Genomic DNA, 16,467 nt, shown 5'->3' with positions numbered 1-16,467 from the left:
TGCTACAAAAATCAGTTATGATTTAGCAGGGACAGTGGGAACCCTGCAATGGACACAGCAGATGTACAGACCTGGGTATCTAGCACAGGGATGGTGGGGAGGAACCCCTTATAATGGGCACAGCAAGAGTACAGACCTGGGATCTCAGCACAGTGATAGTGGGAACCCCTCATAATGGTCACAGAAGGTATACAGACCGGGGAATTAAGCACAGGGATGGAGGAACCCCTCCTAATGGCCATAGCAGGTGTACAGACCTGTGCATTAAGCACAGGGATGGTAAGAACCCCTCATAATGGGCACAGAAGGTATACAATCCCAGGAACTCAGCCCAGGGATGGAGGGAACCCCTCATAATGGATACAGCAGGTGTATAGACCCATGAACTCATCAGAGGGATGGTGGGAACCCCTCATAATGGGCACAGAAGGTGTACAATCCCAGGAACCCCTCATAATGGACACAGCAGGTGGACAGAGCACAAGGAACTTGGCAAAGTGATAGTGGGAACCTCTCATAATGGCCACAGCAGGTGTACAGGCCCAGGAATTCAGCACAGGGATGATGGGAACCCCTGATAATGAGCATAGAAGGTGTACAATCCCAGAAACTTGGGACAGGGATGGAGGAACCCCTCATAATGGCCACAGCAGGTGTACAGACCCAGGAATTCAGCACAGGGAACCCCTGATAATGAGCATGGTGGACAGATCCCAAGGAACACCCTTTTTTTATGAGGACTGAAATTGTATGGGCTGGTGATAGCTCAGAGATTGCAACCTACTCAGCCAAGAATGCAGTGATCCTATTACAATCGGCGATTTGGTTGGACACATAGTAACAAGATAAAAACCGGACAACATTATTTAATAGAATAAAACATCTCATTAAAAAAAATGCAAACATCACCAAATGGTCACAAACATTACTGTACATGAAATAAAACCATTTGTAAAACCTCACAAGGCAGCAGATGGCACCCTGATTTAGCGCCCCTATTTCTCCTCGCTCTCCTGGTAGTGCGCCTCAATGGCACTGGAGTTAAAGTAGATGACTTTCACAGTAATATCATCCCTGTACATCCTGGACAGATCCTCGGGCAGGCTCAGCATGGCAGTCAGTCTCTCCTGTTCCACCTCCCCATCTTCATTGGTGCCAACAGCGTTCCGGATCAGGTGTGTGGCAACGTTCCGGTCCTGGGAGTTGACCCTACTGTTCCGCCTCTGAAGAAGCAGATCATGCATGGTGCCTAGGCTACGCTTCTCTGTGGAAATCTGAGGCTCCCGAACACCGATTTCAGAAAGGTGCTCCGCCACGAGGCGTACCACCTCCTGGTTGTTAAGCAAGTCCCAAAGTCCATCGGAGGCCATGACCAGGAACTTGTCCTGTGGCCTCAGTTTGTGGTAGGTGACCTCCGGGGCAGCCGTTAGGTAGGGAGGGGTGTGGTAATTTGCCGGGTAATACTGATAAATATTTAAAGGTTCTGCATTGCAGGCGCCCTGAAGGACACTTTTCTGAAGCTCCTCGCTCCATTTAAACCGAACATCCCCAAAGGCCCGGAAGGGCATCAAGAGCCCCAACAACCGTTGGTCGGACACAACTGTCTCTTCCTCAGACTCGGGGTGCTCCGACCGGACCCTCTGCAGCTCCGACAGATTAAAAGCATTGTGGTCAGCAGTAAGCGGGACGCTGGACCAGGTGCCATCATGGTCTTGGACACCCAGCACCGCCCGGCAATCTCCAGAATTGGCAACATGCAAGTGGATGCCATCCACATGTGAGACGCAGGCTGTGGCCCCAGAGAAGGCAACTTGCAGGGTGATGTTCCTGAGTAACTGGTTGTCGGTGGAGACCTGGGCCTCCAGCGAGATGTCAGAGTCCAGCCTCTGGAAGGCATAGGCCATGGCTTCCGCCACGCTCTTGCCAGATTCGTTGTCCAGGTCGATGAGCTCCTGCCAGAACACCCTCAGGTTGTCGGCATAGAGCGAGGCAATCTCCCGGTACATATAGTCATTTTTGTGCTTGTGCCACTGGAGGATGGGATTCACCGGCTTCATGTTCTCCCGGGCGGCCTCCATCTGCTCCAAGCTTGCCTGCCGCATCAAGGAGACAGCAATGTAGTAGAGGAGGCGTTCACTGACCGACTGAGCACATGCAGCCCCAGCGTGGCCATCAAAGACACCAAACAGGTGCCCTTTGGTCTGCAGGCATGTGGCAGCACTCCGGCGGTCCTCGCAAGGCACATTGGAGGCCAGGATGTTGCTTTCAAACTTCAGGATGGTGCTGCGGTTCTTGCCGTCTCCTTCTGCTATTTTGCAGGACTGCTCGTTGGCTCGCAGGATGTCATTAATCTTCTCCGGTAACAACTGATAGTTGACATCCTCAGCCGTGTGCCGGTAGGACCGGTCGGTGGAGTAGATCAGAGGGTAGCACAGACAGGTCTGTGTGGCGGCACTACTGGACCGTGCTCTCCGCCATCTTGCTTGGCCTCTTCTCAGACATTGTGAATAAGAACGTTTCCCTCCATGAAGCAGAGTAACCTGACGCTTTGCCGTTCTCAGGACCCACCCGGAGACGGTGCTGGACATTCTAACAGAGGCCAGACAGAGATATATGGATTTCCGGTCTGTAGATCAATGAAGAAATCGGTTCCCTGAAACAGAAAAACAAAAACAAAAAAAAATTAATATGAGTCTGATCTCTGGTTCAAGATATTACTAGCAAATCACAGGACGACTACACTACATGCACACCAAGCCGATCAGTACTGGCTCTCTTTAGGGCGCACCCAAACAAGCGTTCCATTCTTGCACTCATTGCAAGCGTTGTGTCAAGGCATCCCATGTATTCTGAATGGAGTGACACCATCTCCCAATGGATGAAAAAACTGCATGACCCTTTTTTTAACAATGCAGCACACCACAACGCACATAAATGCATAGTGGTGTGCTGCACTGCGCATGGCTGTACTATACAATGAATTGGTGTGCCAATTACAATAAACAGCACCACAACATACACCAAGCAGATGGATTGCAGCAATGCACATTAATGAGCATGCACTGTCACAACGCAAAGTGTGAATGGGCCCCAGACTGAGCGAGGCTGGATTCATGCCTACGCATTTTCCCCCCCTCTAATGCGTTTTCCCATTTAAAATTAATTGAAACGTAAAAAAAAAAAAAAAAAAAAAAAAAAAAAATGTGTTAGTGTGGTCAGGCATTTTGTATTGATGTACATTGAGAGGCGTTTCCATTGATTTCAATGAACAAAAAAAAAAAGTGAATCTATCCTGAGAGTAACGCAGGCCATAGATGGTTCGTTTATCGGCCGATTTGTTGTCTGAAAGAATAATTGGCTGATTTTTGCACCATTAGTGGGGCAATGTCATCGGCTGATTTTCGCAGTTCCTCCTCATTTCGTTTATCGGTCATGCTGGAAAATTTGCGAAAAAAACGGCTGATTTTTTGCAATCATTGGTGGCAACAGAACAACCGATTCGGTTGAAAAATCAACAGACTATGGCCTGCATAACACTGAATATGAGGGGTCCTCATCAACCTTTTTCCCCACCCCAGCCTGCCTAGGAATATTTAAAAAAAAAAAAAAACCCACACACACCACACAACAAACACACCAGTATATACTTTGTATCAGGGCACTTTAAGGGCTGCTAAGATCAGCTCAGTTATCCATAGATCTACAGAGCGGTCCTTAGAGGAACATATTCTATGCATACAAGTCACATACTATACCCAACAAGACTTAAGCCAGGGTCACACGGCCGCGCTGAGGTTTGGTCACAGTGTGGGTGTACCAGTGGGTTTCATGGTCCCATAGACTTCTGTTAGGTCACCCTTTCTGAAAGTGCACCAAAGATGCAACATGGAGGACTTTTGATGTGCTAATAGACGTTTATGGGATCACATTTGGGGATCATGGGGCCCGTCTCCTTGCCCAAACTCAAAAAAGCCTATGAAAAAAAAAAAAAAAAGTTGTGTCTAAATTGTTCCCTGGAACACACTAGTACAATGCTTTGATGTAAGCGGGGCACGTAGACAGCAGTAGACTATGCAGTGTCCTTGTGGTGAGCCTGCGTTGATCGATGCATTAGGTGTGAATGAGCACCAACACATTATGTGTGCGCAATTTGCAGAGTCCCCAGCAGGGGGCGACAGCAGGGGTAGAGGAATGTGGAAGGTGAATGGGTTCATGTCACCCCCTCCCATGAGTGCACAGCCTCCCCGCCTCCCATCACACTTCAGCAGAAGTCTTATCTGCACATCATAAAAGGGGAACAGAAATCCAGAACCATCTGCAGCTCAGCTGTGTGCAGGAAACCTCCCTCTGCAGAAAGTCCAGGCTGGAAGGTGCAGCAGATCCATCCTGGGCCGTATTCAGTGGGCTCCAGTGTAGATCGGTAGCTGGGCGTGGAGGGGGGGGGGGGCACGCGTCATCATATACAGGAAAGAATGTCATCATTGGAACTAGTAAGGAGCAAAATACGCTCTAGTGAGATGTGGTGAATCATCGCTGTACGGCGCTATATTAGGACACAGAGGGTCACCAGAAATGGTCTCCGGAAATGGCAATCTGTGACAAACATGATCTATTTTTGGTGGGAATGCGTTGCAATTTCACATTTGTAAACCCACACATAACCAAGTGGCACAATCCCCTGCCGCGCGCAGCAGAACCGCCGCCACACCCAGCAGAACTGCCACTACACGCATCACAACCGCCGCCACATGTATCACAATCCTATACCGCACCCAGCAGAGCATCCACCACTCCCAGCAGAACCGCAGCCACACGCATCAATCCCCCACTACATGCCGCAGAACAACCGCCACACGCAGCAGAATCCCCCACCGCATGCAGCAGAACCTCCGCCACACCCAGCAGAACCGCCGCCACACGCATCAATCCCCCACTACATGCAGCAGAACCGATGCCACACGCATCACAATCCCCCACCACACAGCAGAACCACCGCCACACGCAGCAGAATCCCCCACCGCATGCAGCAGAACCTCTGCCATACCCAGCAGAACCGCCGCCACACGCATCAATCCCCCACGACATGCAGCAGAACCGCCGCCACATGTATCACAATCCCCCACCACACAGCAGAACCACCGCCACAGGCAGCAGAATCCCCCACCGCATGCAGCAGAACCTCCGCCATACCCAGCAGAACCGCCACCACACACATCAAACCCCCACTACATGCAGCAGAACCGCCGCCACATGTATCACAATCCCCTACATGTATCATAATCCCCCACCGCGTGCAGAAGAACCTCTGCCACACCCAGTGGAACCGCTACCACGCGCATCACAATCCCCCACCGCGTGCAGCAGAACCTCCGCCACATGTATCACAATCCCCCACCGCGTGCAGCAGAACCTCCGCCACATGTATCACAATCCCCCACCGCGTGCAGCAGAACCTCCGCCACATGTATCACAATCCCCCACCGCGTGCAGCAGAACCTCCGCCACATGCATCACAATCCCCCACCGCGTGCAGCAGAACCTCCGCCACATGCATCACAATCCCCCACTACACGCAGCAGAACCGCCACATACATCACAATCCCCCCGCCGCGCACAGCAGAACAGCCAGCACACATTTGAATGTGCTCCCTAACACCACACAAAGTCCTCATGCACACTAGGCTTTTTGGAAAGCCTTTCCCGACAGAATAAAATCAGTGTCAAAAAGGCACCTAAAGTTGCGGTTTTCAGACACGTTTAGATGCGTTCAGGTGTGTCAAGCATTTGGGCGCCAATTCATTTCATTGGTCATATTATTCATACCATTGAAATGAATGGTGAAGCGATTTATGCGCCTAGTGTTTATATGCACTAAGGCGCATTTACTGCCCAAATGCTCTTCTCCTAAATGTGATTTAGGTACTTTCTGCCCCCCCCCCCCCTCTAATCGCCTGTTAACACCTATGTGTGCGCGGACAGGTAGGCCAACTTACAGCACTGTTTAGGGGCGGGAAGCCTGTAAAATGGGCGTTTGACAGCTGCACAGTGTATGGGGTCCAAAACACACCACAAATGTAATCTTTGTTAAAATGCAGCACACCACAACGCACGCAATTGGTGGGTGTGGAGGCAAGCTGCTTGCACATAAGCACCGAAAAATGCCACATTCAGGCGTTTTTTTTTTTTTCAATGGATCTGAACGCAGCTCATTGTGCTTACACAAGTCGCATAAACTCGCTCTATACTCACGTATAGATCAGCAAACAAAAAAAATAAAAATCTGTGTTGTCAAACTGTATTTATGTGTGCACAAAATACACGCATGTGACAACCCAAGAACAGCTAGGTGAACTTTTGATGTGCGATTATTATACAGCCCATCCTCCCGTTTTTATAAAGGAATTTCCTACCACCAACACGGCGTTCACAGATCAGTATTGTGAGCAAGGACCCCCAAGAATGAATTGCACCGCAGCACCCCAACATACAAAAACGCATGGTATGGCACTGCAACAGCCTTAGGGCGGGTTCACACTATAGAAATGCAGTCCAGATGCGTGTTTGATGCATTCTTGTTCATTTTAATACAGACATGTGCGTTTTACTACATTCCAGTACAGTTCTGGACAGAAAAAAAAAAAAAAATGCCACGTGTTCTTTTTTTTCCTGCAACTAGAACTCACTGGAACTGCAAGCACAGATGTGATCGATGATAGACAACCATACAACCGACTTTCTGTGCATTTTGGATTCAGGAAAAAAAAAAAAAAAAAAAAAAATGCAGCTGAAACACATGTCGTGTGAACTGGTTCTTCATGTATGTGCAGATCCTTATGCAGGCCATAGACGGGGAGAAAACCGGCTGAAAATTCATCCAAAAAAAATAAATAATCGGCTGATTTTCAGATAGTTAGTGGCTGAATTGGTCGGCCGGTTTTCTTGATTTTGACGCATTTTTTTAATCGTTCACGTTGTGGGGAAAAAAAAAAAAAAAAAAAACGGCTGATTTTGCCCATCGGCCCATTTTCACGGCAATGATGGGCAAATTGGATGATCTTTTTCCAGATTAAAAAAAATGCGCATGAGCCGTGACCAAAGAAAAAGAACATCTGTATCCATACAAATGGATACAATGTTTGCAACCGCAATACTAAGAAATGTCAAATCTATTAGCGGTGTCCCTGCAGAGCGCTCCGCCATGATATTTGACATTTAAAAGTATAAGGGTTGCAACATTGTATCCATTTGTATCCGAATAGAAACATCTGTATCTGAAATTGATACAAATAGATACAGATGTTGCAACTTTTTCTTATTATTCATATTCTATTTCTTCTTTTAAATGTCAAATATATTGGAGCTCTCTGCAGGGACACCGCCATTATATTAATTGCCAGCCGTAGACGGGACAAAAATCAGACGACTTTTTTTTACCAATGGTGGTAACGTCAGCTGATTGAACGACCGATATTTCGGTTTTCAAAAAAAAAAAAAAAAAAAAAAAAGGGCCGGTTTTCTCCCCGTCTATAGCCTGCATTAGTACATCACCCCCCACCATGGAAGCCACACCTTCCAATCAGATCGAGTGATAATTATTTTTCCTGGTTTATGTTTTTGTAAAATATTAAAAGCCCAAATAAAAAAAGCGCAACATTGGGGATAATTCGTGGAGGAGAGGATCGCACAGAAACACCAACCAGATCTGGAAATGACCGGCGAAGGCTTGTTCTAGGTGTGGGGGAGGGGATGTTTGGCTTTTTGTAAGGGAGTGTGGTGAGTGTTGTCAGATTTCAGGATGGTGGGGGGTGTTGGGATGGATGTCCAGTCTTCCCCCTCCCCCACCCCAGGGTCACTAGCTGTACTGGGAGGGCACGCCTAAACCATTCTGGTTGTATCCAGTCCCACAATACACACGGATTGGTTGATCTAATGCTCACCATACAGGTTACAATTTGTTCAATCTCCTTTAGTCTAGGTTCACACTTATGCAGGTTGTGTTTGTTGTATTTTTGCCGCGTTTTGCAATCGTTGCTAGGCAGATTTAAAAAAACAAAAATGAATCAAAAACGCACTACATGCTTTCCTGCAACGTTCTCTTTGAACAAAAAAAAAAAAAAAAAAAAAAAAATTGCAACTTGTGTTCAAAAACATCCCCGATCCTTTCCAAAATACGCACGGGGTGAGAACGCGCAGATGTGAACCTGTCCCATAGGAAATCATGTTATATGGACTGTATTGCGTATCTGCAAAATGCGGCGGAAAACACTTCGGTGTGATCCTGGGTAAAGGTGATCACATGCACTGATATGATCGATCAATGCAACTGAAATGAATGAATTGTTTGCACATGGTAACCCAAACACCCTCCATCTGATCAGCTTTGTGAGCTTTCAACCGACCAGCTGTGGCTGAATTTGATCAATTGTTTCTGATCGGTCGGACGAATATCTGTGTGTATGTCTGTCAGACGACCAATTGGAATACCAATCGATTAAATGATCATTTTCCAATAGATGGCCTCGGATATTTATAATCAATACTGTACAAGCAGAGGCAGACTGACCATCTGGAAACTCGGGCACCGCCGTCAGTAGGGGGCCCAATGAGATGCCCCTGGTACCTTTTTCATAGGCTTTTTTTGAGTTTGGGCAAGGACACAGGGGCCCCATGATCCCCTATTGCCCGGGGGCCCCATGAGGTGTCAGTCCACCCCTGCATACAAGTTGCATCTCTCGGTGATGAGCTCCTTGTTTGCGAACATTTATAAAATCGCTGTGTATGGACTCCTGACCTGTCCAATCAATATTCTCCCTCAAAGGCTGGCTGACATAGTAGTTGGTAGATCTATAGGCGATTGTACAATCAGATTGTAGCAGCCTGAAGGAGCTGTCTTGTGCAATAATCAGCAGGTCATGCGGCTTTATTTACACTCGCTGGCGGTTCCTCTGCGGCAGATCACATGACCAGGAAGCGGCTGTATAAGAAAAATCCGAGCATGCTGTGCTGTCATGTTTAACCCTTCGCTGGGCCTCAGCAAACCAATTCTTACATCCACGGAAAATCGCAAAATCGCATAAACCCGCATTCTGGTGACCACAAAGGAACGTTTTAGACCATGTAATGAAAGAATGTTACTTTGTTACCGGGGAGTCGAGGGGGAGGGCTCTCCTGCCACAATGTCATCGTATGATATATAGAACATTGCAGGGCAGCACACTGGCTAAATGGTTAGCACTTCCGCCTGGCAGTACTAGTCATTGGTTCAAATCCCAACCACAGCACCACCTGTCTGGAGTTTGCATGTTCTCCCTGTGCCTGCGTGAGTTTCCTCCGGGTACTCCGGTTTCCTCCCACAGTCCAAAGACATGCTGGTAGGTGAATTGGCTCCTATCTAAATTGGCCCTAATATGTGTATGTATGGATGTGAGTTAGGGACCTTAGATTGTACACCCCTTGAGGGTTAGGGACTGATGTGAATGTACAATATATATGTAAAGTGCTGCGTAAATGGACGGCGCTATACAAGTACCTGAAATAAATAATTGGGGGGAAGAGAGGTAGTTCCGTTCAGCAACACACAGCTGGTACGCTAATGTTGCAAAAAAACAAAAATTTGATTTTTTTTTGTTCGGTTATCACAGTCTGCGGCCTGCTATAGGCAGGTCATAGATGGGCCGATAAACGAAAAATCGGTCGGCCCCGTTGTTAATGCTGCCACCCATGTCCACGAAAAACTGAGGTTTTTTGTGGATTTTCCAGCATGACCGATAAAAATAAATGAGGAGATCCACGAAAAACGGCCAACGGCGTGATTATCGGCTGATTTTTCGTGCGGGAAAATAAATAAATAAATAATCGGCCAATAAACGACCCGTCTATGGCCTGCATTAGTCTGGCTGAGATAAGACAAGTCCATGTAGATCAGGGATAGGAGACCATAGAATGGTGCAGATCTACCGGCACCACGGGTGGGGGGGTCAAAGATTGCCCCGCTCAGTGTCGCCTCCTCACACCCTGTAGGTGCTGTACACGTCGCAGCAGAATGACACCCAGTGTTGCTTTTGGTGGGTGCCATCACCTGCCAATCGCATCCTATTCAAGTAAATGGGGGAACTCTGCAAGCACCTGCAACTGCATGATTCTGCGGGGTCCAAGGGGCGAGAAAGCAACGCTGCCTGCTTTTACCCCTTGTTTTCTGTACTGTACAAGGTCGCAGGGCACTTGCAGAACAGCCTCATTCACTTGAATGGGTCATGCTTAGCAGGCGCTACATCCACCAACCATGACGGGGCGTATAACTCATGCTGTGGCTGCTACATGTGAACACCATGACCATTGCAGCTAAACTGGGTGTGGTTGGTGAGGGGGTCATAAAAACAAGTCTTAGCTTTGGGGTTTTACCACTCCAAAACTAACTTAATCCTTAAGCTACTTTCACATGGAGGAGTTTTTGCATTAAAAAGTGCCGGAAAAGCTCAAGAAAAATGCTTCCCTATGTATGTGAATGTATATCTATGTATGTTTTCACACTGGGAGCTTTTGCAGGCCATAGAAGGGTCAAACATCGACCGATAAATGAGGGAAAAAAAAAAAAAGGCCAACTAAAGTTCACCCCATAACTTCTGTCCCTTGCAGGTCACGGCCATCATTGCTGGGAAAATCGGCCGTGAACAGGGGTGGACTGACCATTTGGAAACTTGGGCACTCCCCGAGGGCCCTGGGTCAGTAGGGGGCCCCATGAGATGCCCCTGGTACCTTTTTCATAGGCTTTTTTGTTTGGGCAAGGACACAGGGGCCCCATGATCCCCTCTTGCCCGGGGGCCCCATGAGTTGTCAGTCTGCCCCTGGCCGCGAATTTTCCACCATGCCTGATAATCTCAAAGTGCTAAAAACCCGAAAAACGGCTGACCAATTAACCCACTGACAGTGGGTAAATTGGCAGATTTTCAAACAGTCTATGGCCAGTGTTTGCAGTTGCTATGCAGTTTGGAGAGTAAAAAAAAAAAAAAATTTAAAAAAGCCCCCAAAACACCTCTTCCCATTGGAATCAATAGAAAACGGCTGAAAAGCACATCTGGGAAGTGTTTTGGTGCAGTTATTTAAGTCACGTGTCCTTTAAAAACACGTTTTTACGGCAGATCAGTGTGAAAGTAGCATTACTGTCCTGAGCCCCCTATAAGGCAGCTTTCACACTGATGTGCGGCGGTTTACCTGCAGTGCGGTTCCAGCGCGGTGCATCTACGACTTTGCTGGGTTGGCTGCGCTGCGCCACAGACTTCTATTATATCCTCAGGTGTGCTGCGCTTCCTGCATTCAGGAGTTGCGGGGAAATCGCATCAATGTGACAGGAGCCCTATACTATCAGGAGCTGATGATCTGTCCTGCTGCTGGCACCACTCTGGAGACTGCTGGCCAGGATCAGAGGTGGAGTGTGGCTGGTATCACTCCGCAGGGGACAGACAGGAGCTGGCACTACAGAGGAGGAATCTGCATGAAACATTGGATTGGTTTCCCTAGATATTGGATCTTTGGGGGGCAGAGAGGGATAGATGGGGGGGGGAGCCCAAGAAATGATTGAAGTTGGCCATACACAGGTTGAATTCTGAAAGAAAAAAAAAAGCACAGTGGCTAAATGGTTAGCATTTCCTCCTGGCAGTACTAGAGTCGTTGGTTCAAATCCCAACCACGGCACCACCTGCCTGCAGTCTGTATGTTCTCCTTGTGCCTGTGTGGGTTTCCTCCGGGTACTCTGGTTTCCTCCCACACTACAAAGATATGCTGGTAGGTGTATTGGATCCTGTCTAAATTGTCCCTAATATGAATGTAAGTTAGGGACCTTAGATTGTACACCCCTTGAGGGTTAGGGACTGATGTGAATGTACAATATATATGTAAAGTGCTGCCTACATTGGCAGTGCTATATAAGTACCTGAAATAAATAATAAATAATTCTTTTTTTGAAGAATTTTCATTCAAATTTCACACCATTAGTGGGCCACAGAAACAGCAGATTTTCACGGGATCGAATTTGAGCGATCGGGCATGTTGGAAAGTTTTTGAAAAACAAACTTCTAATCAATGATGGGAGAATCGTGCAAGAAATATAATCAAAGAAACGAGCGTGAGCTGCGACCTGGGAGGAAAAGAAAAATCTTGGCCACGAAAATTCTTTGTAGCAACGTGAAACTGAAGGCTTGGTTGGTCGAATTTCGAAATCGGTGGTGGCAACACTGGGTTACAAAATGCACGGAATATCTGATTTTCTAAAGAAAATGTGTTTGGAATTTGACCCATGTATGGCCTGCATAGGCTATAGAACAAGAAGTGTGTGGGGGGGGGGGGTCCAGTCTATAGGGAGGGCCTCATTCACACGCACTGCAATGTTTGCTGTTCCTTTGTTTTCCAGCTCCACCACACCAACGCGCTCTGTGACGCGGCGACATGTCCTATTTCTTTAAGCACACAGCGCAGCGTGCCGGGGTGAGCGGATGCCATAAGGGCTCATTCACAAGTACAGCCGACACTACTACTCTTTTGAAAAGCGACTCACACTTGGATTTCTTTTTCAGAGTTGACCGCCGGCAAAGAGGTCATACGTCGCCTCTTCACTGCCTGATTCAACTCTAGAAGTGACACTACTGTGTTGAAATTGCTCGCAGTTCTGGCACAGGCCCGCGGAACTGCTTGCAGTCGTCCTCCAGAAGCATCACGTTTTGCTGCAGCCATGAAGCAGAGTCATGGCCACACCATGTGTGCAGCCATCAGCGCTCAGGCCAGGGTTCAGAGGGCAGTAAAACTGCACCTCAGCCACTTGGTTTTACTGCTCCCCCATTGCACATTTGAATGAAGCTTTAGACCAAGCGTCACCAAACTTGCTAAACAAAAAAGCCAGTTTACAGTCTTCCAGGGGAGCTGGACAAGTGCCAGTGGGAGTAGAAAATATCCTTTTGTTGGTGTCAGTGGGAGGAACTGTGCCACAACATTGGTAAGAATTGTCCCCCATCCTTGGTGACAGTGAAAGAAACATGGCGCCCCCCCCATCCATCCTCGGTGACAGTGAGAGGAACATGGCGCCCCCCCCCATCCATCCTCGGTGACAGTGAGAGGAACATGGCGCCCCCCCCCATCCATCCTCGGTGACAGTGAGAGGAACATGGCGCCCCCCCCCATCCATCCTCGGAGACAGTGAGAGGAACATGGCGCCCCCCCCCATCCTCGGTGACAGTGAGAGGAACATGGCGCCCCCCCCCATCCTTGGTGACAGTGAGAGGAACATGGCGCCCCCCCCCTATCCATGGTGACAGTGAGAGGAACATGGCGCCCCCCCCCTATCCATGGTGACAGTGAGAGGAACATGGCGCCCCCCCCCCAATCCATCCTTGGTGACAGTGAGAGGAACATGGCGCCCCCCCCCCCAATCCATCCTTGGTGACAGTGAGAGGAACATGGCGCCCCCCCCCATCCATCCTTGGTGACAGTGAGAGGAACATGGCGCCCCCCCCCCATCCATCCTTGGCGACAGTGAAAGAAACATGGCGCCCCCCCCCATCCATCCATCCTTGGTGACAGTGAGAGGAACATGGCGCCCCCCCCCCCCATCCATCCTTGGTGACAGTGAGAGGAACATGGCGCCGCCCCCCCCCATCCATCCTTGGTGACAGTGAGAGGAACATGGCGCCCCCCCCCCCCCCATCCATCCTTGGTGACAGTGAGAGGAACATGGCGCCCCCCCCATCCATCCTTGGTGACAGTGAGAGGAACATGGCGCCCCCCCCCCCTCCATGGTGACAGTGAGAGGAACATGGCGCCCCCACCATCCTTGGTGACAGTGAGAGGAACATGGCGCCCCCCCCATCCTTGGTGTCAAGTGAGAGGAACATGGCGCCCCCCCCCCATCCTTGGTGTCAAGTGAGAGGAAATGGCGCCCCCCCATCCTTGGTGTCAAGTGAGAGGAACATGGCGCCCCCCCCATCCTTGGTGTCAAGTGAGAGGAACATGGCGCCCCCCCCATCCTTGGTGTCAAGTGAGAGGAACATGGCGCCCCCCCCATCCTTGGTGTCAAGTGAGAGGAACATGGCGCCCCCCCCATCCTTGGTGTCAAGTGAGAGGAACATGGCGCCCCCCCCCCATCCTTGGTGTCAGTGAGAGGAACATGGCGCCCCCCCATCCTTGGTGTCAGTGAGAGGAACATGGCGCCCCCCCCATCCTTGGTGTCAGTGAGAGGAACATGGCGCCCCCCCCATCCTTGGTGCCAGTGAGAGGAACATGCCCCATTGTTGGTGTCAGTGGGAGGTATGGTGCCCCAGGGGCTGGATAAAGGCTAGCAAAAGGGCCAGTCCTGGCCCCTGGGCCGCAATGTGGAGACCAATGCTTCAGACAGAAGGCAATTTGCATTGGTATTGCCAGCGTTTACAATCCCCTAAGCTCATCACACAATCTGATTGTACAATCTCCATTGGATCTACAGTATATAGCACAAGAGCCTCTATGAATGGATATACAACGATGATTGGATGCAGATTTGGAGTGTAGAGCCTCCATAGGTCCTCATATTATACAGGGTTGGTAAATCTGAAGGAGGAGATTGTACAGAGATTGGATGGTCGGATTGTAGTCAAGGGCGGACTGACCATTTGGAAACTCGGGCACTGCCAGAGGGCCTGTGGTCAGTAGGGGGCCCCATGAGATGCCCCTGGTACCTTTCATAGGCTTTTTTGGGTGTGGTTTGAGTGTGGGCAAAGATACAGGGGCCCCATGATCCCCTATTGCCCAGGGGGGGCCCCATGAGTTGTCAGTGCACCCCTGATTGTAGTGTGTATGGTGGGATTTACTGTGTGAAGCAGAGTATGTGGAGGAGGGCAGAGATGTGGTGGATCTCAGGTATAATTACTCACATTACACAAGGCTCCAGCTGATCGGTATCATTCGATGAGAAAACAACATCACCCAAAACATTTCAACACATGGATTACCCCGTGACACCCTGACACCTTCCATATACCAATGACTCACCCGCCACCCTTTATAGGGCCCGCCATGACGTCCTGCCATTGGGAAACCCCACAACCAAACACATGCACATCCTCCGCTTCCTCTCACAATACTTCTCCTTTCACTGAACACATGCTGGCAGATTTGCGCACTTCTCAGGTCCCTCTTGTCGGGAATTTCACAGTTTGATGCAGAATGCGTACAGTGATTGGATCTGTATTGATGCGCTAACCGCGCCGCCGCGTCCTGTCCGGGATACAGAATACGATATGAACAGGTACTTTTTTTTTCAAAATTACTTTCTGGACACATCCGGATTCCAGGGGCAGATTCTTCCAGCAGGATACGGGTGACTACAGGGTGGGGGATGGGAATTCTGCGTCCTGAGACCCCCACAGAGAGAAAAAGTGGGGGGATGGGATTATGTCACCCCATGAGAGAGGGATCAGATGTCATACTACTACTACTACTACTGAGGATGGATGGTGGACTCACCGGCTGGGCGCACAATATGGAGTCGGTGTGAGGAACGCCGTGCTTCTCCTCCGCTGCCTATGACTCTATGAGCAGCTAATCTGTGACTCCAACAGAGGATTGGAAGCTACAGACATGCCCATATGTCCTGCCCCTCCCCCTCCCCCTGTGTCTGGCCCCGCCCCCTCCACGCCCTCTGACCACCATGCACATGTGTGTTTGTTGCTCCTCCAGCTGAGTCACTTCATTTCCATTTCAGGAATTTGTCAGCCGAAAAAAGTGACTTTTCTTCCTGGGCGCTGGGCCCAGCCCACTCCGATCATCACGGCCACGATCGATGGGCACCATACACGTATAGATTTCCTAACCGTTAGAGGGGTCAAATCGATGTTCATTTCGATGGGAAAATTCAAAGGGGCAGGAAGGAAAACTTTTCTCGAACAAATATTCAGCCGGTGTACATGGTCATCACTCTGAAATGACATTCATTTTAAAGTCGAATCTTGAAAGCAAAAAACAATTTTCGGATGACACCCATCCATTCATCCAATGTGCAAAGGATTTTTTTACGACTTTTATGAGGAATACTCTCGTCCGAAAATCTACACGTGTATGGCCAGCTTTAAGGGTCCTTTCATACGGGTGTTCCGTTTTTTTTCTTCAGTTCAGTCACATTTTTTTTCAAACAAAAAACGGATGAGTTTACATCCGTTTTTCATCCGTTTACATCCATTTGTCATCCATTTACATCAGTTTTCCATCCGTTTACATTGGTTTACATCTGTTTTTTTCATCCATTTACATTGGTTTACGCATCTCCCTGTTGAAATCAGTGGAACACACTGCATAATTGCACTGAAAATGCACTTCCCTATTGAAATCAATGGAAATCACGGCAAAAAAAACCCACCTTTGAAATCAATGGAAAACGCTGCAAAAATGTATCTAAAGTGCACTTCCCCATTGAAATCAATGGAAATGCTGTAAAAATGCACTGAAAAG

At 48.9% G+C, this 16,467-nt stretch overlaps 1 protein-coding gene across 1 annotated transcript; it reads right to left on the bottom strand.

Annotated features, from left to right (window-relative positions):
• Nucleotides 1-850: 850 nt before the first annotated feature.
• On the bottom strand, nt 851-15,591 carry PDP2 (pyruvate dehydrogenase phosphatase catalytic subunit 2). Its single transcript, XM_089663779.1, has 2 exons — nt 15,487-15,591; nt 851-2,653 (listed from the first exon to the last, which is right to left on the bottom strand). The coding sequence occupies exon 2, from the start codon at nt 2,586-2,588 to the stop codon at nt 996-998; it is 1,593 nt and encodes a 530-aa protein (XP_089519905.1). The 5' UTR covers nt 2,589-2,653; nt 15,487-15,591; the 3' UTR covers nt 851-995.
• Between the last annotated feature and the right edge of the window lie 876 nt (nt 15,592-16,467).

Source organism: Staurois parvus, unplaced genomic scaffold (assembly GCF_062004578.1).
Source record: "Staurois parvus isolate SC_StPar_1 unplaced genomic scaffold, SC_StPar_1.0 ptg001766l, whole genome shotgun sequence".
Classification (NCBI taxonomy): Eukaryota; Metazoa; Chordata; class Amphibia; order Anura; family Ranidae; genus Staurois; species Staurois parvus.
Note: the sequence above shows the minus strand (reverse complement) of the source record. Positions and strands in the feature narration are given on the sequence as shown.